We start from the raw sequence: 20,056 nt of genomic DNA on the forward strand, positions 1-20,056 counted from the left end.
GAATATTAATAATTCAAAAAATTAGGTAGGTAAACAATATCATTTTTGATGTGAAAGGTTTATTTTTTCAAGCTCTCACATTTTCTAACGTAAAACAATAATTTTTTTAAAAATTTCAATTTTTTGAAAAATCCAAAATATTTTTTCATTTTTAAAAATATTTGCAGTTTCAAGGCCAACAAGGGGGAGGGGGTTTGAATCGATTTTTTCAAAGCATTTTGCATCTGAACCAGCAACAACACGCTTCCGAACAGATGAATTTAATAACAATTCTAGAAAACCAACAGTTAAACTTTGTTTGTTATTAAAACGTAATAGGTATTGTTACTCGTATTTGTTTCGTCATAGGACCACGTGATAGTTTGCACTGCAATAACAAGTTGATAAATCAACACTCAACAGATCTATGGCACTCGATACCGGTAAACTGAACGCAAAAGAACAAAAATTAATCGAAACGAAGGCCATTTCAATGACAATGAATGAAATCGCGACAAATACAAGTAGAACTATTCATCGTTTGTGTATAATACAAAATGTACTCACAATACTAAGTGGTCCATTTCGTTAATCATTAGTCAAATTTTTGTGAATCGTGCAGACAAAAATGGCCAATCGAAATTTCAGCTTAATACACGTTTTGATCATTTTTAGCGTATTTATCAACAATTTAAACGTCAGTAATGGTGGGGTAAGTGAATGCACAAAATATTTATAAAACACTACGATAAATATTTAAAATCAAGCAAACCCCTTTTTTCATTCAATAAACAGACAGAAACGACCAATTTGTGTGTGGAACCACCGTCAAACAATGTAACTCCTCTCGTACCAGTCAACCCCAGTACAATAAATCCTACCACAGAACCACCACCATCACCACCCTACCACACTGTGCCATTCAATCCGTATCCAATTCCACCAAATACCCCTACTCCAACCGCACCATTTTACCAAAGTCCAATTCCAGTACCCCCACCATCATCACCACCCAACTTGAATCCCATAAATCCTCCATATGAATGGAATCCTCCTCCGGCGTGTCAAAAAGGAAGCCCTATTAACGTGAAGTACCAAACCGAATCACCTACAGTAAGTTGAGGCTGCAGAAATAACAGATAACGTCGTAGATAAATCTTTATGATTTGGAAAATGATTTCTTTTTTACTTATTACAGGGAGAATTGGGTATTAAATTTTCTTATGATACATCAATTGACGTAAGTTGATCATTGAAACGATATTTCCATCCTTCCTTGTTCCTTATGTTACAATACCTACTGTTCAACTTCCTTATTATTACAGGAGGAAGGCAAAATGAACGTCATGATTGCATACGAGACCGAAAGTGCAACCGTAGCGAAATTCTTCACAGAGCAATTCACACCACAATTATTCCAAGAATTCACTCAGTGCAACGTCATCAAGTGGGATATGTGATGACACATGTAGGCAAAATATACGTAAAGTTAAAATCTGTTAAAAAACGTAATATCGGCTGGCGCCACACAGCCTCACAGCCATAAAAATATGACGCGTGCCGAACATTGGTAAACCACTGACCACCCTTCCGAGTTGCTAATGTGCAACAAACGGTTCGTAATTGCAGTATTGCACATTACGAACCGTAAGCAATTTAAGTCAAAATGTCTAAGCAATTTAAGTCAAAATGTCTTTTAGCCAACCCTTTACATGATGATTTTTCCCTACAAATACTCTGGTGAGTCCAGGGTTTGGTATGATTCGGTTTTCTATCTTGTAGACGAAAGTCTTAAGTTTAGCTTCGGTTTAAGCTTATTGTTTCTGTATATACTTGTGTTAAATTCGTGAAATAAAGTGAAAGTATTAATTATTCAGTTTGTCGTCTATTTAATTGAAAAGGTCCATAAGTCCCATTACAATTTGGCGCCCAACGAAAAAGAGCTTTGAAAGCTTTCGCGAATCAATTGAATTTTCGTGATTTTAAATTAAAAATCGTTTTTCTCAAAACGTAATTGAATACTTGAATTTTTTCGGCAAATTATTTGAATTTTCGTGATTTTTAGTAAAGTTTCAATTGAATTTTTCTTCTCATATCTACCGAATTTGAATTCGTGAATTTTTTTTCCTGTCATAAACGTAATTGAATACTGGAATTTTTTTTTAAATCAAAGTTGTGAATTTTTTATCGGAGATTTTTTTGGTGAATCTCAACGAATTTTTACGAATTTTAACAAATTTTTGTGAAGTTTCTTGTGTCCGAATCTGTAAAATCAAAAAACGTGAATTTTTTTAATCAAATTTTAACAAATTTTCGCGAATTCCAACGAATTTTTGTGAAGTTGTTTGTGTCCAAATCTGTAAAATTAAAAAACGTGAATTTTTTCATCGGAGATTTTTTTGTGAATTTCAACAAATTTTCCCGAATTTCAACGAATTTTCCCGAATTTCAACGAATTTTCCTGAAGTTTTTCGTGTCCGAATCTGTGAAGAAGTTCTTCTTGAAGGTCAACAGACGATTACTTCCTGGAAAGTGGTTTTCAAGTCAATTTTTCAATTCAATTTTCAAGGTAATTTCTCATCCTATATTATATTTTCATTTTATCTTCTCAGAATAATTGCTTTTTTTTGGTGCTTTTTTGTGCTTTTTTTTCCAATTTAAAAATATGTGTGCTTATTTCATATAATGAACGCTATTATTAAGTTTTTTAGAAATCTTTTTTCAAAATCAAACAAAAACAAAAACGCTCCTTCAAAATTAATTTTTGAAAATTCAGATACTGAACTGTACTTTTACGAATACAAGAGAAATCATAACACAAAACCGAACAAAATACCAAAAAAGACTACTAAAACTATTGACGTTGAATTACAGATAACAAAAAGACAAACTTTACCAAAAACTGAAAATTCTGACGACATTTATTGGTATCAGCCAAATTTGCAATTCAGATTTGATGAAACAGATCTAAATTGAATTTTTTCTGTTTCTCTCCTTTATTTTTCATGAGTGGTGGCAATTCCACAATTTTCAACCCCGAATCAGAAAAATCACCAAATAGTGCTCCATCCTCTGAAGAAAACGTATTAAATACTTCCGAATCCGACTCTGACAAATCAAAATTTGAATCCCCTGAACCGAAAGAAAATTCCCCAACCCAAGAACAAAACCAAGAAAAATCTACTCCAACTAGTCCATTATCAGTTCCCCAATCCATCAGTTGGATCTATTGTCTATCAGTAGCAGAAGCAGAATATTTGATCAAAAAATTAAATTTGACTTTTCCAAAAAAATTGACTCTAGATTCTTTTCGAAATTGTATTAAAACATTTATTAGTGAATCTGAAAAAAACAATAAGACAGCTAGGTATATTCACGCTAGTCTTGTAAAAAGACAAAACAGTTGTTATACTAGTAAAAGAGTTCAAACCGAAAATATGACAACGCAAAAAGAAAAAATTTATGATCCCGAAAAATTTTCTGGTCTCAATAATGACCTATATAAATTTATTGACAGCTTTGAATTATGCTCCAAAGCAAATAATTGGAGCGACGAGCATCAAGCTAAAGTACTTCCAATGTACCTTTCGGAATTGGCATTGGAAGTCTTTAGAAATATTCCCAATCAAAAAACAAAATATTCCGAATTAAAAACACAATTTTTAGAGGCATTCAATGAAAAAGCTCAGAAAGAAGCTAATGAAAATATCTTAATGACCAGATTTCAAAATGATAATGAAAAATTACTACAATATTTTACTGACATTTTGAATCTCTGTAACAGTATCAACCCTAATATGGAAGAATCAGTTAAATGTAAACACATTTTAAAAGGTTTACAATCTGACATTCATAAAGCAATTTCACTTTTGGATAATTCAACTGTCGAAAAAATTAGGGCAAACTTACAAAAGTACGAATGCACGGAAAATCTTTTAAATTATAGGAGAAATCAGGATAAGGAATCAAGGCTTAAAAAAGTAGAAAATGAGCTATTTTTGCTCAAAAATTCGAATGTCGATAGTTTATGTGATTCAATAAATAACCTCGATATAAAACATGAAAATAATTATGCTACGATAGCCAAGTTTACTCCTCAACAGAATCCAACCCCCCCAAATAGGTTCCCCTTTCGCCCAGTACCTTTTTATCCTCAACGTTTTCGACCTCAACCATTTCGTCCCTTCTTTTTTGGACCACAACCTTTTCAACGTCAACCTTATCGTCCCCCACCACCTCCTCCTCGCCCATTTATGTTTCCACCTCCCCCATTTCCTCGCATCAATTTTCAAAGAAGTCAAATTGGATTTCATCCATTTAGACAAATATCTCCTGGTCCAAATCAACCTTTTCGTTTTGGGTCATATGGACCTAGACCCTATCAAAACCCAAATCAATCATATCAACTAAATCAACCACAATCAAGACCACAACGAAGAGATTTTTGTAGCCTATGCAAAAAAGTAGGCCATATCCGAGAAAAATGCAGATTAAATGACAAAAAAAAACGCCAATAATTTTTGGTCAAGATACCTCATCACAAATTTTATATTTTTTCTTGAACGAATTTCAAAAAACTGATTTCATTTTTAATCTAAATAGATATTCCGATTTAAAATATTTCAGTGATGAGGAAATATCTTCTTTTGGCTCAAATTTTTCAAAAACCAAAACGAACTGTATTCAAAAAAATCCATTTACAATAAAAAATTTTGAAATCAAAATTATTTTCAATGATAAAATATATACAGCTATAATTGATACAGGTAGTAATGTATCACTGATGTCAAATAAAATTTTAAAAGACTTCAAAAATTTATCTCCTTCTGATCTAGAAGTCTCAACAGCAGATAGTTCTTCCTTACCTATTATAGGTAAAATGAATATTTCAGTTCAAATTGAAAATATAAAATTTTCTCTTACAGTATACGTTACTGAAAATTTGAATGCAGATTTTATTTTAGGTATCAGTTTTTTCATTGAAAATTCAGCCATAATTAACTTCAGTAAAAATACATTTTCATTAGGAAATTATCCAAATAAATTGATCTTGCCTATGGATCATAAATGGCTCTCGTTGGTAAATAAACAAACACCCGTTATGTTGTTGCATAATAAACTTATCGCTACTACAGATATCGCAATTGCTGGGAAACAAACTCGTACATTTACAATAACAATAACCCCAACGCAACTGACTCGAGGTATTTTTATGCACACTAACGTTTTTGTCAACAGAACAGGCACGAAGCTTGTAAACTATGAAATGTATGACAATACGTTGACAATGAACTTGAGAAATTTTACTCATTCTCTACAAACTATCCGAAGAAATCAAAATATTGGCACATTTACGCAAACTTTACCTGAAAATAATGTCAATGACATAGTTCAAATTAACCAAATTGATACAAATAATATGTCTAAATTATTCGATTCTGAAAAAAATGAATTACAAATTTCTCCAGATTTAAATAATGATCAGAGACAGGCTGTCCTTTCCCTTTTGAAAAATTATTTGCACTTATTTTCGACTGACCCAACCAACATAGAAAGAGCAAATATCCCTGAATATGTTCTACAGGTCAAAGACAATACACCTGTTGTGTCAAGGGGATATAAATTATCTCCAATTGAAAGGCGCGAAATTAATAGGCAGATAAAATTAATGCTCAAAAATGGCATTCTAGAGAGATCAACTTCACATTACTGTTCCCCTGCTTTTTTATTACGAAAACCAGATGGCTCATATCGTTTCCTTTGTAATTTTCAAAAAATTAATCAAAAATTGTATCCAGACCATAATTCAGTCCCTCGAATCGAAAATATTATCATGGCCTTGGAAGGATCAAAATATTTTTGTCTACTTGACTGTAATGCAGGTTTCCATCAGATACCACTTGCTAAAAAGAGCAGATATTTAACAGCAATAATTGTAGATAATCAATTATATCAATTTACTCGTTTACCTCAAGGTTTAATGCTTTCACCTGCAGCTTTTAGTAAAGCTATAAATTCTGAATTTCATGACCTCTTATATGAAATATTAGTTGCATACATGGATGACTTGTGTGTTTTTGGCAGTTCTTTTCAAATAGCTTTAAAAAATTTAAAAGAAACTTTAAATAGACTAGATCGTTTAAAATTGAGATTAAAAACATCAAAATGCAAATTTTTCTTCAAAGAAGTGAACCTTTTAGGTCATAAAATTAATGGAACTTTGATCCAACCAATTGAAAAAAATATTGAAAGTATCCGAAAAATTAAACAACCAACCACAGTCACTGAATTGAGACAATTTTTAGGAATGTGTTCTCATTATCGAAAATTTATTAGAAATTTTTCAAGTATTACAAGCTGCCTATCTGATCTTACTAAAGGCAACCCAGCTAAAAAAGATAAAATTATTTGGAAAGAGGAACATGAAAAAGCATTTCAATTTCTCAAAAAAGCTCTAATTAATGATCCAATTTTAGCAATTTATAATGAATCCAGAGAAACGATAGTAGAAACAGACGCTTCAAATATAGCCATTGGAGGGGTCATCTCTCAAAAAAATGAACTTGATGGAAAAATCCATCCTATTGCCTATTTCAGCAGAAAACTTCAACCACGACAGAAAAAATTGTGCACTTATGACCTGGAATTAACAGCTTTAGTTGAAACAATTTTGTACTTTAGAGAATATTTATTTGGTAAACATTTTTTCGTTTTTACTGATCATGCCCCCCTAATTCATTACAGAAAAATGAAGGAACCAAATTCTCGTATGGCGAGACTAATTTTAAAACTTTCAGAATTTGATTTTGAAATAAAACACAAACCTGGTAAAAATAATGTTGTCCCAGATTTTTTAAGCAGAATTGAAATTAACACAATTTCAACCAACCAAAATTTTGTGGCTGAGCAAATGAAAGACAATTTTTGTAAAAATTTAATTTCTTTATTGAAAAATGAAACAATTGAAATTCCATCATCTGAATTGAATAAATTCAAAAAAATTAGTCGTAGATATATCTTAAGTCCTGAAGGAATTCTCCAACTTAAACATCCCAAACAAAATCTTATCATAATACCATCCCATTTAATTAACGAAATAATTGCCTCATATCATGACAAAGCTATAGGCGGAGGACATTTTGGAATTCGAAAAACTATTGAAAAATTGCAAAATAAATTTCACTGGCAAAATTTAACCAAAGATGTTGAAAAATTTATAAAATCATGTCATGAATGCCAGCTAAGAAAATTGAAACCAGGACCAAAACCTGGACTTTTAAAACCAATCAAAGTGTTAGAATGTGATTTATTAAGCCATATTGAAATTGATTTTGTTGGTCCCCTTCCCACAAGTGATGGAAAATCTTACATTTTAGTAGGAACGTGTAAGTCCACAAAAATGGCTTTCGCTAAACCAACAGGATCAGCAAACGCTTCAGCAGTTATTGACTTTATTTATGACCTAATTTGTCAATTTGGATGTCCACTTAAAATCACCTGTGACAATGGTAAACATTTTCATAATAAAGAATTTATGGAATTTTGCTCCAAAATAGGAATAAAATTAATTTTTAGTTCCACTTATTCCCCAACTACTCAAGGAGCAGTTGAAAAATTGAACCATTCATTATGTAAAACCCTAGCATACTATGTAAACGATGAAAAATCAAATTGGTCAAAACTGGTCAAATTTATTGTTTTTACATACAATATCACGCCTATATCAAATTTTCATAAATTATCTCCATACTTCCTAGTGTATGGGAGACATCCCAATTTACCCATAGATAATAAATTATCCATTAATTCATCATCTATGAAAGGAAGACTGGAAGAAATTGAACAATTGGATAAAATTAGGAAAAAGGTACCATCTTTAATTGAGCAAAATCAGCTGATTAATAAGAAAAATTATGACAAAAAGCATAAGGAATTGATTTTCAAGGTAGGCGAAACAGCACTTTTACAAAATCCTATTAAAGGAAAATTCATTCCTACTTATCTAGGACCAGTTAAAATTCTACATAAATTTTCTCCATTAAATTATGAAGTTGAGTATGAAACTAAGAAAAAAATAAAACGTGAGATTGTACATGTCAGACGATTAGAAAAATATCAAAAACGAAAATAGGGGAAATATTGAGAATTCTCAAAAATTTCGTGATCAATCTGTGCAGTTTTCCACTGGGCCCAGGAAGACGTTTCCTTAAAAAAGAAACACAGTGTAGGTATCACATTTTTCCAAACATCCAATCAAAACTAAGCAGAATGAAAATTTACAAAAAAATATATCTGACCAATAATGCGATTTTTATTAATTTTCTGACCAATAATTTGTCACTGACGAATGTAATTATTTTTCTATGGCGATAATCACTTCTATTTTCAACACTGACCACTTCAGAAATTTCTTAGCAGAGATAAACGTACATAACTTGACAAAAAAATTACGTAAAAAATTCCAACAGCAAGCTTGAGAAAAAAAATCTTGCTTTGATTTTATAGTACTGTTACATGCTACGTGATTTTAACCAATATAACCTCGCAGCTATCCTTATCTCTCGCTCTTTCTCTCTCTTCACTGTTTACTAACCTTCAGTGAACATATGCACGTGATTTTCTATTTTTAACTTCACCCACTAACCAACTAACACCAAGGTGTAACAATATGAACGATTCGTCAATATTTTACTCTCCTCTCTTTCTATCCTTCAGATGATTCCTTACAATGAACCTGAACCGTTAAGTCAAGCCACCAAAGCTCAAATAATGAGACTAGTCAATCATTACGTACATAGAGAAAAACAGACCATTATTTTCTACGATGACCATGATACATGGGATCTTGCGCACCCAGACGTTGCAGGGTACCATGTACCCTTCTTTAATGTGACCTGGGATGAAATTGACGATGTTCAAAGGACGATGAACAAACTTTTCTATTATTTAGGCATTGAAGCCTATGTATTTTTCATAACTGTGCCAAATAAAATTTTCGTTTTCGATGTAATAATTTCAAACGAACGAATTCTGCCCGAATTATTATTGAAACCTGGGCAATGAAACCAAAAATGGAAAAATGAAAAATTCTACTTTTTTTGCTATGTTATTTTTTTCAATATTTTTATGCTAGTTTTTTATTATATCAAGCATGTACATAGGTAGCTTTTAATTATAAGTAGGGCAACCCAAAATATGCTCTCATTCAAGGTAAAGTACCTATTGAATAGGTATTATATTCAATTTTTCTTTGGAATAAAATATTTCCGAAATATTCATATACCTTACTCGAATATAAAATGGGTATTGTTTTCACTCGTTTTGATGAGCACATAATAAAAATGACTATGTTCATTCAACAAAATTGATTCATAATCAATAATTTTAAATTCGTCATTCCATCAATCAGTAAAGCATAATCATCAAAAAACGACTGTGAACATGACATTTGCGATCTTCCGATCCTGAAACTGCTCAAAATATTCAATAAATTGTGAAATATGACGATTTTCAGTAGAAAATATTCAGAAATCATTAAATTGAGCTCATTACAATAAAACCTTCAAAAAAACAAATATATTGGGTTGTCCCAATGAATAGCAAACAGTAGTTTTTCTTATTGTATAATTTATTCTATAAAAATACGTATAAAAAACAAAAAAAAAACAATTAGTTTAAATACATACATATCTAATAACTGTACAAAAATTAATATTTTACCTTTTTTTTTACAGGTTAATTAAAATTACTTTTTACAATTTTTTTTTTCTCTCACTCTTTCTTCGGACTTGCTTGATATCAACTCAAACGTTTGAACGGTGCCTCTGAAAATTACAAAAACAAATACCTCAATAAAAATAAAACAAAACAAAAAAATTGTGATTGAAAAAATAAATAAATCAAATAAACAAATAAAAGAACCTTTTTTGGAAAAAACAAATGACAAAAAAAAAAACCATAAAAACTTCGAAAACAAAATTCTAAATTTAAAAAAAAAAAGGAAAATAAATACCAATGGTGACGTTTCCAGTGATCTTGTAGGTAACCATAAGTAACATTCATCATAGGATGGCCCAAATCTAATGATATTTCTTTTGAGATCCACATAGTTTTGATAAGTAAAGGGAAATAATATCTTAAACTGCGGATGGACCTGAATTACATTAATATTCACCATACCTCCTTCGAACCGAACTTTTATTGTTTCCATTAAGTCCTTCTGAAAATACAAAAAAAAATGTTACAAAAAAGTGTCAAAAATATGATTTTTTTTTTAGACAAAAAAATGATGAAATTTTTTTTTTCCCAACTTACATGAATAGACCAAAAGTGGCTATTATAAAACCAGCACCGTGTAGACATACATGGGCTGTTAAAGCCTAATTCGTAATCAACACACATGGCCCTAGGGTCATTATGTGTTAAGAATCCCTTCGTAACACCATCAGCTTTCAAGTATGAATGTCGTAGTGGAAATCTGAATTGATCAACAGTTCTATTTAACCTAGGAGCCTGAAAACATTTCGAAATAAAATTTAATAAATAAAATAAATAAATGAAAAAAAAAATAATGATAAATAAATAAAGCTAATCAAAACACAGAAAAATCCACAAATTTTGACTCCTTGCCAGAAATAAGTTAAATTTTGAGCTTGAAATTTTCAAAAAAAAAATGTAAAAAAAAAATAATAATAGTATGCCAATTTAAAAATTTTAATTACTTTTTGAAAATTCTATAATTTTTTTTTACCTCAACAAAATGATTTCCAGTTGCTTGTGGTTCAACAATTTGAGGCTCTGGTACAACATTTACATTCGATGGTCCTGCTTGGGGCTCCATCTGAGTCTCCATCTGGGGCTCCACTGTGGAATTTCTTGGTGTTTCCAACTCAAGGATCATAGCATTTAAACTTGTCTACAAACAAAACCAAAGTTATCAAAACTCAAAAATCAAAAAAAAAAAAAAAAAAAAAACACACAGACATCATGTGAATTATTCTTTCAAAAATTTAATAAAAAAACAAAAAACATACCTCATTTGGTGGTCCAGCATTTGTCACCTCCTGGATAACGTCTACAGGCTGAAATTCCTCACTATCAAAATTGATTTCATCTAAACCTAGAAAAATTGAGAAATTCTATAATTTTTTATCAAACACAAATAGCCTAAAATCATGATCCAAATTTATTCCCCCCCTAAAATTTTTTGAAAAAAAAAATATACACCAATTTAATGATAAAAATAGAATCAAAAATTCACTTACCAGCAAGAAAGTCATTGTTCTGAGAATCCATTGTAACTCAAATTAATTAAAAAGGAATAAAATAAGAAAATAAAATAAAAAAATATATCAACTTTTCACAAAAATTTTACACACAAAACTGATAAAAATCAAGATTTTTTTTTTTCTGGTTCACAATACACCTTTGAACACCTCAAACAAGCAAGCATAAGAAGTACGTACTGGACATTGACAAACCTCCAGATATGGAAACAAATCTTATCTTTTAGCAAAATTCCATATTTTTTCTACCTTCTCCAGTTATCCAGTTACTTTGTTTTGGAAAAACCTCACGCACCAATAATACATACAAGGTGTAGGCAAATACTTCGTTATCTTTCTCTGGCATAGCATGGAAACACAACATCTTGGTAAAATTACTTATACATGGTAGAACAAATTAATTAATTCAATTTTTTTTCAGATGGTACAAATTTTTGAAATCTCAAATATTGCAAAAAAAAGTGTGACAGCATTCGTTGACATTTTTATACATGACAGAAACACATTTCCAATTGTATATTGCGGAAGTAGATTCCGCTGGGATGAGTCGAAAGTAACCATAGCGCCTATTGGCCCAATTCGGATTTCAGTGAATGATCCGATCAAAACCGTCATGAAATTAATTAAAAAGATGCTGTCAATTCTAGACTACAATGTATATGTTTATTACGATGAATTGCCATACGCTTTCAATATGTATGACATTATAATTTCTAGAACAGAGATCAACATAAACGATTTGAGAGCTGATTAATTTTTTTTTGATATCTCCAAATTTTTTTTTCTTCAAGTCTTTGAAATATTAATTTTTTTTCAATTTTTTGTATGTAAGTATTTTTAACCTCCCCCCTACATATGACTTAATGATATTTTGAAAATCTCCCCCCTCAGGATGCTGACCTTTTTGTAAATACCCCCCCCCCCCCACATTTTTGTTCTTTCCAATTATTTTTATTTTCTTTCCAAACTTTTGTTTTTGAATTTTTTTTGCTGCTTAAAAACTTTTTAATATTCTTTACTTAACAATTTTTTTTTCTGTCTTTTCTTTCAATTTCCAGAATGTTGACATTTTTGGTATTCTACTCTCTTTTCAAAATTTCTTCTACTGAAAACCTATTCACTGAAATTATTCCTGGATCCTTTATATCTGAAATTGAAAATATAGTTGTCTATGAAAAATCCATTCCCTATAAATTTATCTTAAATTATACTTTTCCGAATAGTAATCCTACTAATTCTTCCTATGAATATCCTCCCAATACCAATTGTGAAATGAAAGATGAATGCACCTATACTCATGATTTCTACAAAGCACTGACAAGATTGGACTCCTTCATTGATAATCAACTTCAACAAACTCGTTTTGATGCAAAAATATTAAATGAACATTCAAGAAGAAAAAGATCATTTCTACTAGGAAAACTTTATGGTAATTTCCTAGAATTTTGTTGTGATGTAGTCACTAAAGATGATCTCTACCCATTATTTGTCAACCAGCAAGAATTAACAGCCAATTATAAAAATTTAAAAGAAGCCTTAATTGAAACACATGCAGATATTTTCAATATTTCCACAGAACTTAAATCATTCTCTAAACTAATTCATGCAAATATTGAAATGATAACTCAAACAATAGACACACTCTCTACCACTTTGGAAAAATTTGCAGACCTTTTTGCAGCAGATAGATCCACATATCCAGTACTAATATCAATTCTAGAGAAAACATTCTATAATTCGTTTTTCTCATCCATTATTGAACATTGTAAAGAGCACAAGCTTCCATCATCAATTATCTCTCCAGAAAGCTTGAAATATTACATTGAAGTTTTGAAAACCAATATTGAAAAATTTAATTACACCATAGCCATACCTACTTCAGAAATTTTGGAATACTATACCAGAAGTATCACACATTGTCAAATTTCAGAACAGCAGATTTTATTAGAAATTCGAGTGCCTTTGAAAAAAATTAATTCAGACTGGAAATTATTCAAATATACTCCAATCTACTTCAGAAATAAAGAAGAGCTCTGTATTCTGAACACTGAGCAAATGCTAATTGCTTTTGATTCTGGAAAACAAATCATCAGAGAAATTACAGGAACAGCATTAAAAAAATGTGATCTTTCAAGACAGTTATGTTTTTTGGACTACTTTGATTCCACCTATGAATCACCAGAATGTGCAAAATCATTAATCCTTGGAAAACAACTTCAAGAATTAAATACAGTGTGCAATTTTAAATGTGAGCACATGCATTCAAAAACAATAATTAGAAAAATTCAAGAAAATATTTACATCATTTCCAATCCTCAAAAATTTCTTTTCCTTCACAACTCTTCAAAATCAGATACTATTCCTTTAGAGATAAATTATAATCAATCTGGTGCAATAAAAATTCAACTCCCTTGTGATTTTGAATTACTTTTAAAAACTGATGAGGAAACCCAAATTCTGATCCCACAAGGATTTCCTTGCATAAAAACTTCTGAAAATATCTTACATCTAAACAGACTGCTTCCCTTGCAATGGACTAAATTAGATAATAGCAAAATAGATTTTCACCCCTTTAGTCCCTTAAAATTTAAAAATATTACGAAAATTTTTAATGAAAATTGGAAGGAACAAACCCCCTCTTTTAATATTAAAGAAAACCCCCAAATATTTGAAAACAAATTAAGAGATATAATTTTAAATGATATTCAGACTCCCTTGTATGGAGGACATACTATTAGCAGTATTATTTTTACAATATGGTTAGTTGTTTTAAGTGTATTAATTTTAAAAAAATATTGTTAAAATAATTTTACATATCTTTTTAGAAAAAATTTTATGTATAAATAACAAAAAAAAAAAGAGAAAAAAAATGCATAAAACAAAAAAAAAATTGAAAAAAAAAGAAGAAAAAAAAAGAGAATTGAAAAAAAAAAAGAAAAAAATGAAAAAAAAAAAAAGAAAAAAATGAAAAGAAAGAGCATAAATAGATTAATAAATATATGAAATTTGAATTAAGATTGATCTGAGTGTCTCTAGTCATTATTTTTAAGTATTTTCATGTGTATTTTTTTTAATACTCATTTAAAAAAAAAAAAAAAAAAAAAAAAAAATCTCTACTCATAATACCTCATATTTACATTCCTATTTTTTATAATTAGATTTTTTATGTTTAGATTTCTTATACTTCGATTTATTATAATTTGATTTTTATAATACTATTTTTCATAATACCATTTTTTATAATAACATTTTCTATGTATAATTATTTTTTTATACTAACCAACAAAAAAAAAATTTTTTTAATGTATACCTCTATTACTTGTATATCATAAATTTAGAGAAAAAACAAAAAGCAAACAGACTCTGGACTCATAATCAAGTATCTTGTCCCATTTTTAATTTTTTTTTGGGGAAATATATTTATTTATTAATTTTTTTTTTGGGTAAAAGACAAAATTGAAAAAATGATAATAAACCGAATGGAAACTTTCTAAAATTGAAAATTACCCCCCCCCCCTTGTCCCCTTTCACAATCTATTCCATAGTCAAATTTTTTTTTCAAGTGTGGCAAATTTTGGGAAATTAAATTTCTTTTTGAATTTTGGGAAAAGTGTGGTCACTTTTTTGGGAGAAAGGAAATATTGTGATGACACATGTAGGCAAAATATACGTAAAGTTAAAATCTGTTAAAAAACGTAATATCGGCTGGCGCCACACAGCCTCACAGCCATAAAAATATGACGCGTGCCGAACATTGGTAAACCACTGACCACCCTTCCGAGTTGCTAATGTGCAACAAACGGTTCGTAATTGCAGTATTGCACATTACGAACCGTAAGCAATTTAAGTCAAAATGTCTAAGCAATTTAAGTCAAAATGTCTTTTAGCCAACCCTTTACATGATGATTTTTCCCTACAAATACTCTGGTGAGTCCAGGGTTTGGTATGATTCGGTTTTCTATCTTGTAGACGAAAGTCTTAAGTTTAGCTTCGGTTTAAGCTTATTGTTTCTGTATATACTTGTGTTAAATTCGTGAAATAAAGTGAAAGTATTAATTATTCAGTTTGTCGTCTATTTAATTGAAAAGGTCCATAAGTCCCATTACAGATATTAGGCCATGCTCTAAATCAAAGGTACTTATAGGTATAAAACTGCATTCTTTGCACATAAAAAAATATCTAAACAATAAATAAAAAACATATCACGCATATACAGTTGATGCAAGGAGAACTATATTGCCCTCAAGGTGAAAAACAATGCGAATTTGATAAAATTCACGCCTGCGCGTCAACTTTATACAGCGTAGAACCGCAAAAAATGGGCTTATTTGTGATTTGTTTCTTCAGTCAACAGAATGACGCTCAAACGGTAAGTCAATATCATTAGAATAAAGGGATGATGTTTCAATATCCAGAACCAGATTTTTCAGGCAATGATCCCAATTTGTTTTTTTCACAGTGTGCCAGCAAATACGGTATGGTATACGATGATATTTGGACTTGTGCGAGTGGAGTTCAAGGGGCCCAGGACTGTGACGCGTGTTATCGACATATCCACGACAAAAAGAAACGCAAACTTTACACACCACCTCCACCATATACCGGAGAACCACCTGTGGATCCCATAGGAGGCTGCATACAACCACCCATTGGCGGTGGTGTAGATCCCATAGGAGGAGGTGGTGTCGTGAACCCAGGTATCTCATACCCAGAAAATAATACAAATGGATCTCCAGGAGGCGTCCCAACTAATCAAGCAACCACAGTGAATCAGACACCGCCAACAAACCTAGCACCATCAACACATCAGGCAACTTACGACGTTGTACCAACTTCATCACTTCAGAATCCAGGTCCATTTTATGGTGGATTTAAAGACGGTGACTTGAATGTCCCGCCAGAGAAGGATCCGGTAAAAGATTTCAATTGATTTGATCACATCCATAGTTCATAAAGCACTATAGTAATTTCCATACATAAATATTTCATTATGGTTTCTTTTGCAGAATCTAGATGCCATAACTGATTTTAAGGACGCTGTATGCGCTAAGTTGAAGGAGGGCCAACTCGAATGTAACTTCTGCTCCTGTTGAATGATAATGAAGAATGAGAATTGACTTTGTTGCAGCAGTTAAATGATTAATTTGTTTCCAATTTTCTTTTCGTTATTGCGTTAGAATTAAATAAATGGTCTAGATTCAGTGCAGATTAGTTTTATGGATCTTTAGGAATCAGAGAATAAATCAAGCTACAAAGAAATTCGGAATGAAGATAAATGGGTCATTCCACGTCAATTCGACCAACAAGTGGTAAGGGGGGAGGGGAGGGTCGGCGATTTTTTTGAAATTTTCCATGTGGAAAGACCTTCTGAAGGAATGACCAAAGGCACAATTCACAGCCCTCTAGCCCTTTTTAAAGGCTGCTAAGGGGTGTCAAAGTTTTCAGTGAACTTGAAATATCATCCATTTCAGCAGTGGATTACTCAATAATCGCGATACCTACACCTACCAAAATGGAACTTTTTCCCATAGTCAGGGGTTTTGAAAGGCTTTTTGGTAATATCATAAAAATCAGTGTTGCCACTTCTTTTTTGTACGAAAAATTAGCCCTCACTGGACACAGATGTTACTCCAGTAACCTACATCGCATCAAGAAACGGAATACCTCTGCAGTCTGCATGTCAGCCAAACCAACAAAAAGATGTAAGGCATGTGATATCCACTGTGCAAGATTCGATGAATCCAGACTGCAGGAAATCAAGGTAAATCAGCGGATAGATTTCAAGATCCAGCTCACCGGAGATTCTTGAAAACTGTAGTCCAAGAGCTTTGGAGAGCCGAGGAAGTCTATGAGCAAACACCATACTACAGATTGTAAGCTATAAGTTAACAAATCCAGACTGTAGGAAATCGAGGTAAATCTGCAGATCTTCAAGACCCAGCTCAAGGGAGATTCTTGAAAACCGTAGTCCCAAGAGCTTTGGAGAGCCGAGGAAGTCTATGAGCAAATACCACACTACAGATCCAGATTGTATGTATAAGCTGTAAGTTAATCTCTCTCGTTTTTATTACAGTAATACATATAAGTATAAGTATTTCTCCCATCCCAGCCCACCCCTCATGACAAGCATCCGACTTAGTAGTAAGTCATGAGTCAGAGTGCTTACTACATATAAGTATTTCTTACTATGTTTATCTTATTATGCATGTGACACACTAATGCTAATAATTCCTTATGGTTTATGTACCTCAACCAAGAATCGCATCACACTACCCCTCTACCAGAGGAACAACAACTTCAGACCACAGCTGGATAAACAACATAGTATTAAGTACAATTAAGTATAAGTTAAGATTAAGTTAACTGAACCACATTATAATAAGTGACTCTTTGTGACAAAATCGACCATTTTGACAAAAAAGTGCCCAAAATAATGTAGTTTAAACTGAGTTTTAAGGGTTGAAAGATCAGATTTCATAGAAAAAATATTCTTTGTTTAGTCGAAATGGACAATTTTGTCAAAGCAGGTCACATACATTGGTAAGTTGTGTAATGTTAAGGGTGTATAGTGATAAGAAACCTCTAGGTAAGTTGTTGTACCCCTATTATCCACAATGAACAAGCCCTACCCAAGAGATGTTGGGACAGGGGAACCCGCAAACAAAAAAAAGTACTTACTTAGCAAGAGTAGGTTAAAGGCGTTTGAAACGTTGTGATATCGAAAAATACAGACAGACAATGTCACTCAAATCTTTATCACTTGAAAAAGAAACATTTTAATATGCATGAACATTATCAAACATTTTTCAAAAACCAACAATTTTCATCGATGCCATAAGCAATTTACAGCAATTGAATCATGATAAATGTTGATATATGACATATGAACACTTCTAGGTCGATATTAACAGCAATACTAGAGAAATAAATTCGAATAATGAGAAATCGAGAGAGATGGGGGGACAATGTTGATGAAAATTGAATCGAGACAAATGAAACCTCGAGTTGTTTTGAAATTCAACAAACAGCCAAATGATTCTCATTAATTAATGAACATTTTAAAGTGAATGGCATCATCGATGATCACATATTTAATTAATCAAATAAAACATTTTAATATGCATGAAAATGATCAAACATCTTCAAAACTAACAAGTTTTATCGATCCCATAAGCAATTTGCAGCAATCGAATCACGATAAATGTTGGCATATCAACACTTCCAGATCGATATTAACCGCAATACTAGAGCAATAAATTCAAATAATGAGAAATCGAGCGAGATGGGGGACTATGTCAATGAAAATAAATTGAGAAAAATGAAACCTCATGTTGTTTTGAAATTCAACAAACAGCCGAATGATTCTCATTAATCAATGAACAATTACACCAGACTCCAGCTTAAAAGCATTTTCAATTTGCAAAGCATTATCATTAGTTGTGCTTACGTGTATCTTTTCACTGACATTTACATCTTTGAAAATTATCCGAAACAAAATGGCCAATCAAAATTTTTATAAAGTTATAGTTCTTTTAGTTGTTTGCATATTTATCAGCAAATTCAACGTCATTGAAGGAGTAAGTACTTGTACAGCAATTAAGGTGGACAGCAAAAAAAAGCCTTAGGGTTTCCACCATAAATGAATTGGAGACATTTATTTCAAGTTGAAAGCCATTTAGAAAAAAAAATAGCTTCAGAGGTGCTCCTGTACATAGATCCCAAAGAATGTGAATTGTCGAGAAAAAAAAATTGTTTTTTTCACTCTCCTCTAATTGGGAACCCATGTTTCCCATGAGGCTAAGAAAAATTATACCTAATAAGATTAAAAGATGAAAAATTGTAATAAGATGAAAAAAGATGTTTTCAAGTTCAATATTTATCATGGAATGAATAAACAATAATATTGACAATTTAGAATAGAAAAAAACATAAATAGCCAACAATAACTAAGCAAAAGAAATTTTATAACATTTTAACTTCGGTACCTACACATAACCAAATATTTTTATTAGTCGAAATATTTATTTTTATTTAGATTAATCGTGATTCGCGACATTCCCGACGAGAAACGAAATATCTTACTTTAAAATTTAGTTTAATTAAAATTAAGTTCTAAAGGGTACAGTTTTTTAATGGGTCTCGTTAATATACCAGTTTTGACTTTAATGTTTGCTGAACGAATATTTCCGTCACTGCTAATATGAAGCTGGTCAACTACACCTAACCTCCATTTTCCTCTCAAAACGTCCTCTTCAATTAATACCGGCTCTCCAACACTTGGTACTCGACAAACAGCGTTTCTTTGAATGGAATTATCCTTTTTGCGTAAATTGGATAAGTAATCTTTGTACCAGATGGACCAAAATGATTCTAAAATTCTTTTAGATGAATTCCAAAGATTAGCTAATTCGGATCTCGTATTAATAACACCCAATTCATTGCCGACTGAAATGTGACTTCGATTATAAATAAAATGGGCTGGAGTGATGACATCTTCGAGATCACCAGAAATGTATGTGAGCGGCCTTGAGTTTAATACATTTTCAATTTCTTTTAACGTTGTTCTCAAGTTTTCAAAATTAACCATGCCAGAAACTGACTTTTTTATACATTTCTTAACTGACAGAATCAAACGCTCGTAGACACCTCCCATCCAGGGAGCATTTTCAGGAATAAAGTTCCATTCGATGTTATTTTCGAGTAAGAAGGAAACAAATTCGTTATTTTTTCTTAAATTTTCTCTCCAAACGTGATCGATAAAAGATTTAAATTTCTTAAATTGTGCGGCGTTA

General features: G+C 31.4%; 2 protein-coding genes across 2 annotated transcripts; one reads left to right on the top strand and one right to left on the bottom strand.

Annotated features, from left to right (window-relative positions):
• Positions 1–410: 410 nt before the first annotated feature.
• LOC135842482 (uncharacterized) lies at positions 411–16,456 on the top strand. Its single transcript, XM_065359962.1, has 8 exons — positions 411–691; positions 775–1,092; positions 1,178–1,219; positions 1,305–1,430; positions 15,372–15,398; positions 15,481–15,633; positions 15,724–16,176; positions 16,271–16,456. The coding sequence occupies exons 1-8, from the start codon at positions 608–610 to the stop codon at positions 16,355–16,357; spliced, it is 1,290 nt and encodes a 429-aa protein (XP_065216034.1). The 5' UTR covers positions 411–607; the 3' UTR covers positions 16,358–16,456.
• On the bottom strand, positions 9,617–11,258 carry LOC135843364 (uncharacterized). The gene is made up of 6 exons (XM_065361232.1): positions 11,244–11,258; positions 11,013–11,117; positions 10,730–10,894; positions 10,294–10,491; positions 9,992–10,198; positions 9,617–9,803 (listed from the first exon to the last, which is right to left on the bottom strand). The coding sequence occupies exons 1-6, from the start codon at positions 11,256–11,258 to the stop codon at positions 9,783–9,785; spliced, it is 711 nt and encodes a 236-aa protein (XP_065217304.1). The 3' UTR covers positions 9,617–9,782.
• Positions 16,457–20,056: the final 3,600 nt, after the last annotated feature.

This window comes from Planococcus citri, chromosome 4 (genome assembly GCF_950023065.1).
Source record: "Planococcus citri chromosome 4, ihPlaCitr1.1, whole genome shotgun sequence".
Taxonomy (NCBI): domain Eukaryota; kingdom Metazoa; phylum Arthropoda; class Insecta; order Hemiptera; family Pseudococcidae; genus Planococcus; species Planococcus citri.

Coding starts and splice junctions, on each gene's coding strand:
- LOC135843364 (XM_065361232.1), bottom strand. Junction 10,895..11,012: donor ATGCTGGACCACCAAATGAG/GTATGTTTTTTG, acceptor TTTTGTTTGTAG/ACAAGTTTAAATGCTATGAT. Junction 10,199..10,293: donor GCCACTTTTGGTCTATTCAT/GTAAGTTGGGAA, acceptor TTGTATTTTCAG/AAGGACTTAATGGAAACAAT.
- LOC135842482 (XM_065359962.1), top strand. CDS start 608: ATGGCCAATCGAAATTTCAGCTTAATACACGTTTTGATCATTTTTAGC. Junction 15,399..15,480: donor GGCCATGCTCTAAATCAAAG/GTACTTATAGGT, acceptor ACGCATATACAG/TTGATGCAAGGAGAACTATA. Junction 16,177..16,270: donor TCCCGCCAGAGAAGGATCCG/GTAAAAGATTTC, acceptor TTTCTTTTGCAG/AATCTAGATGCCATAACTGA.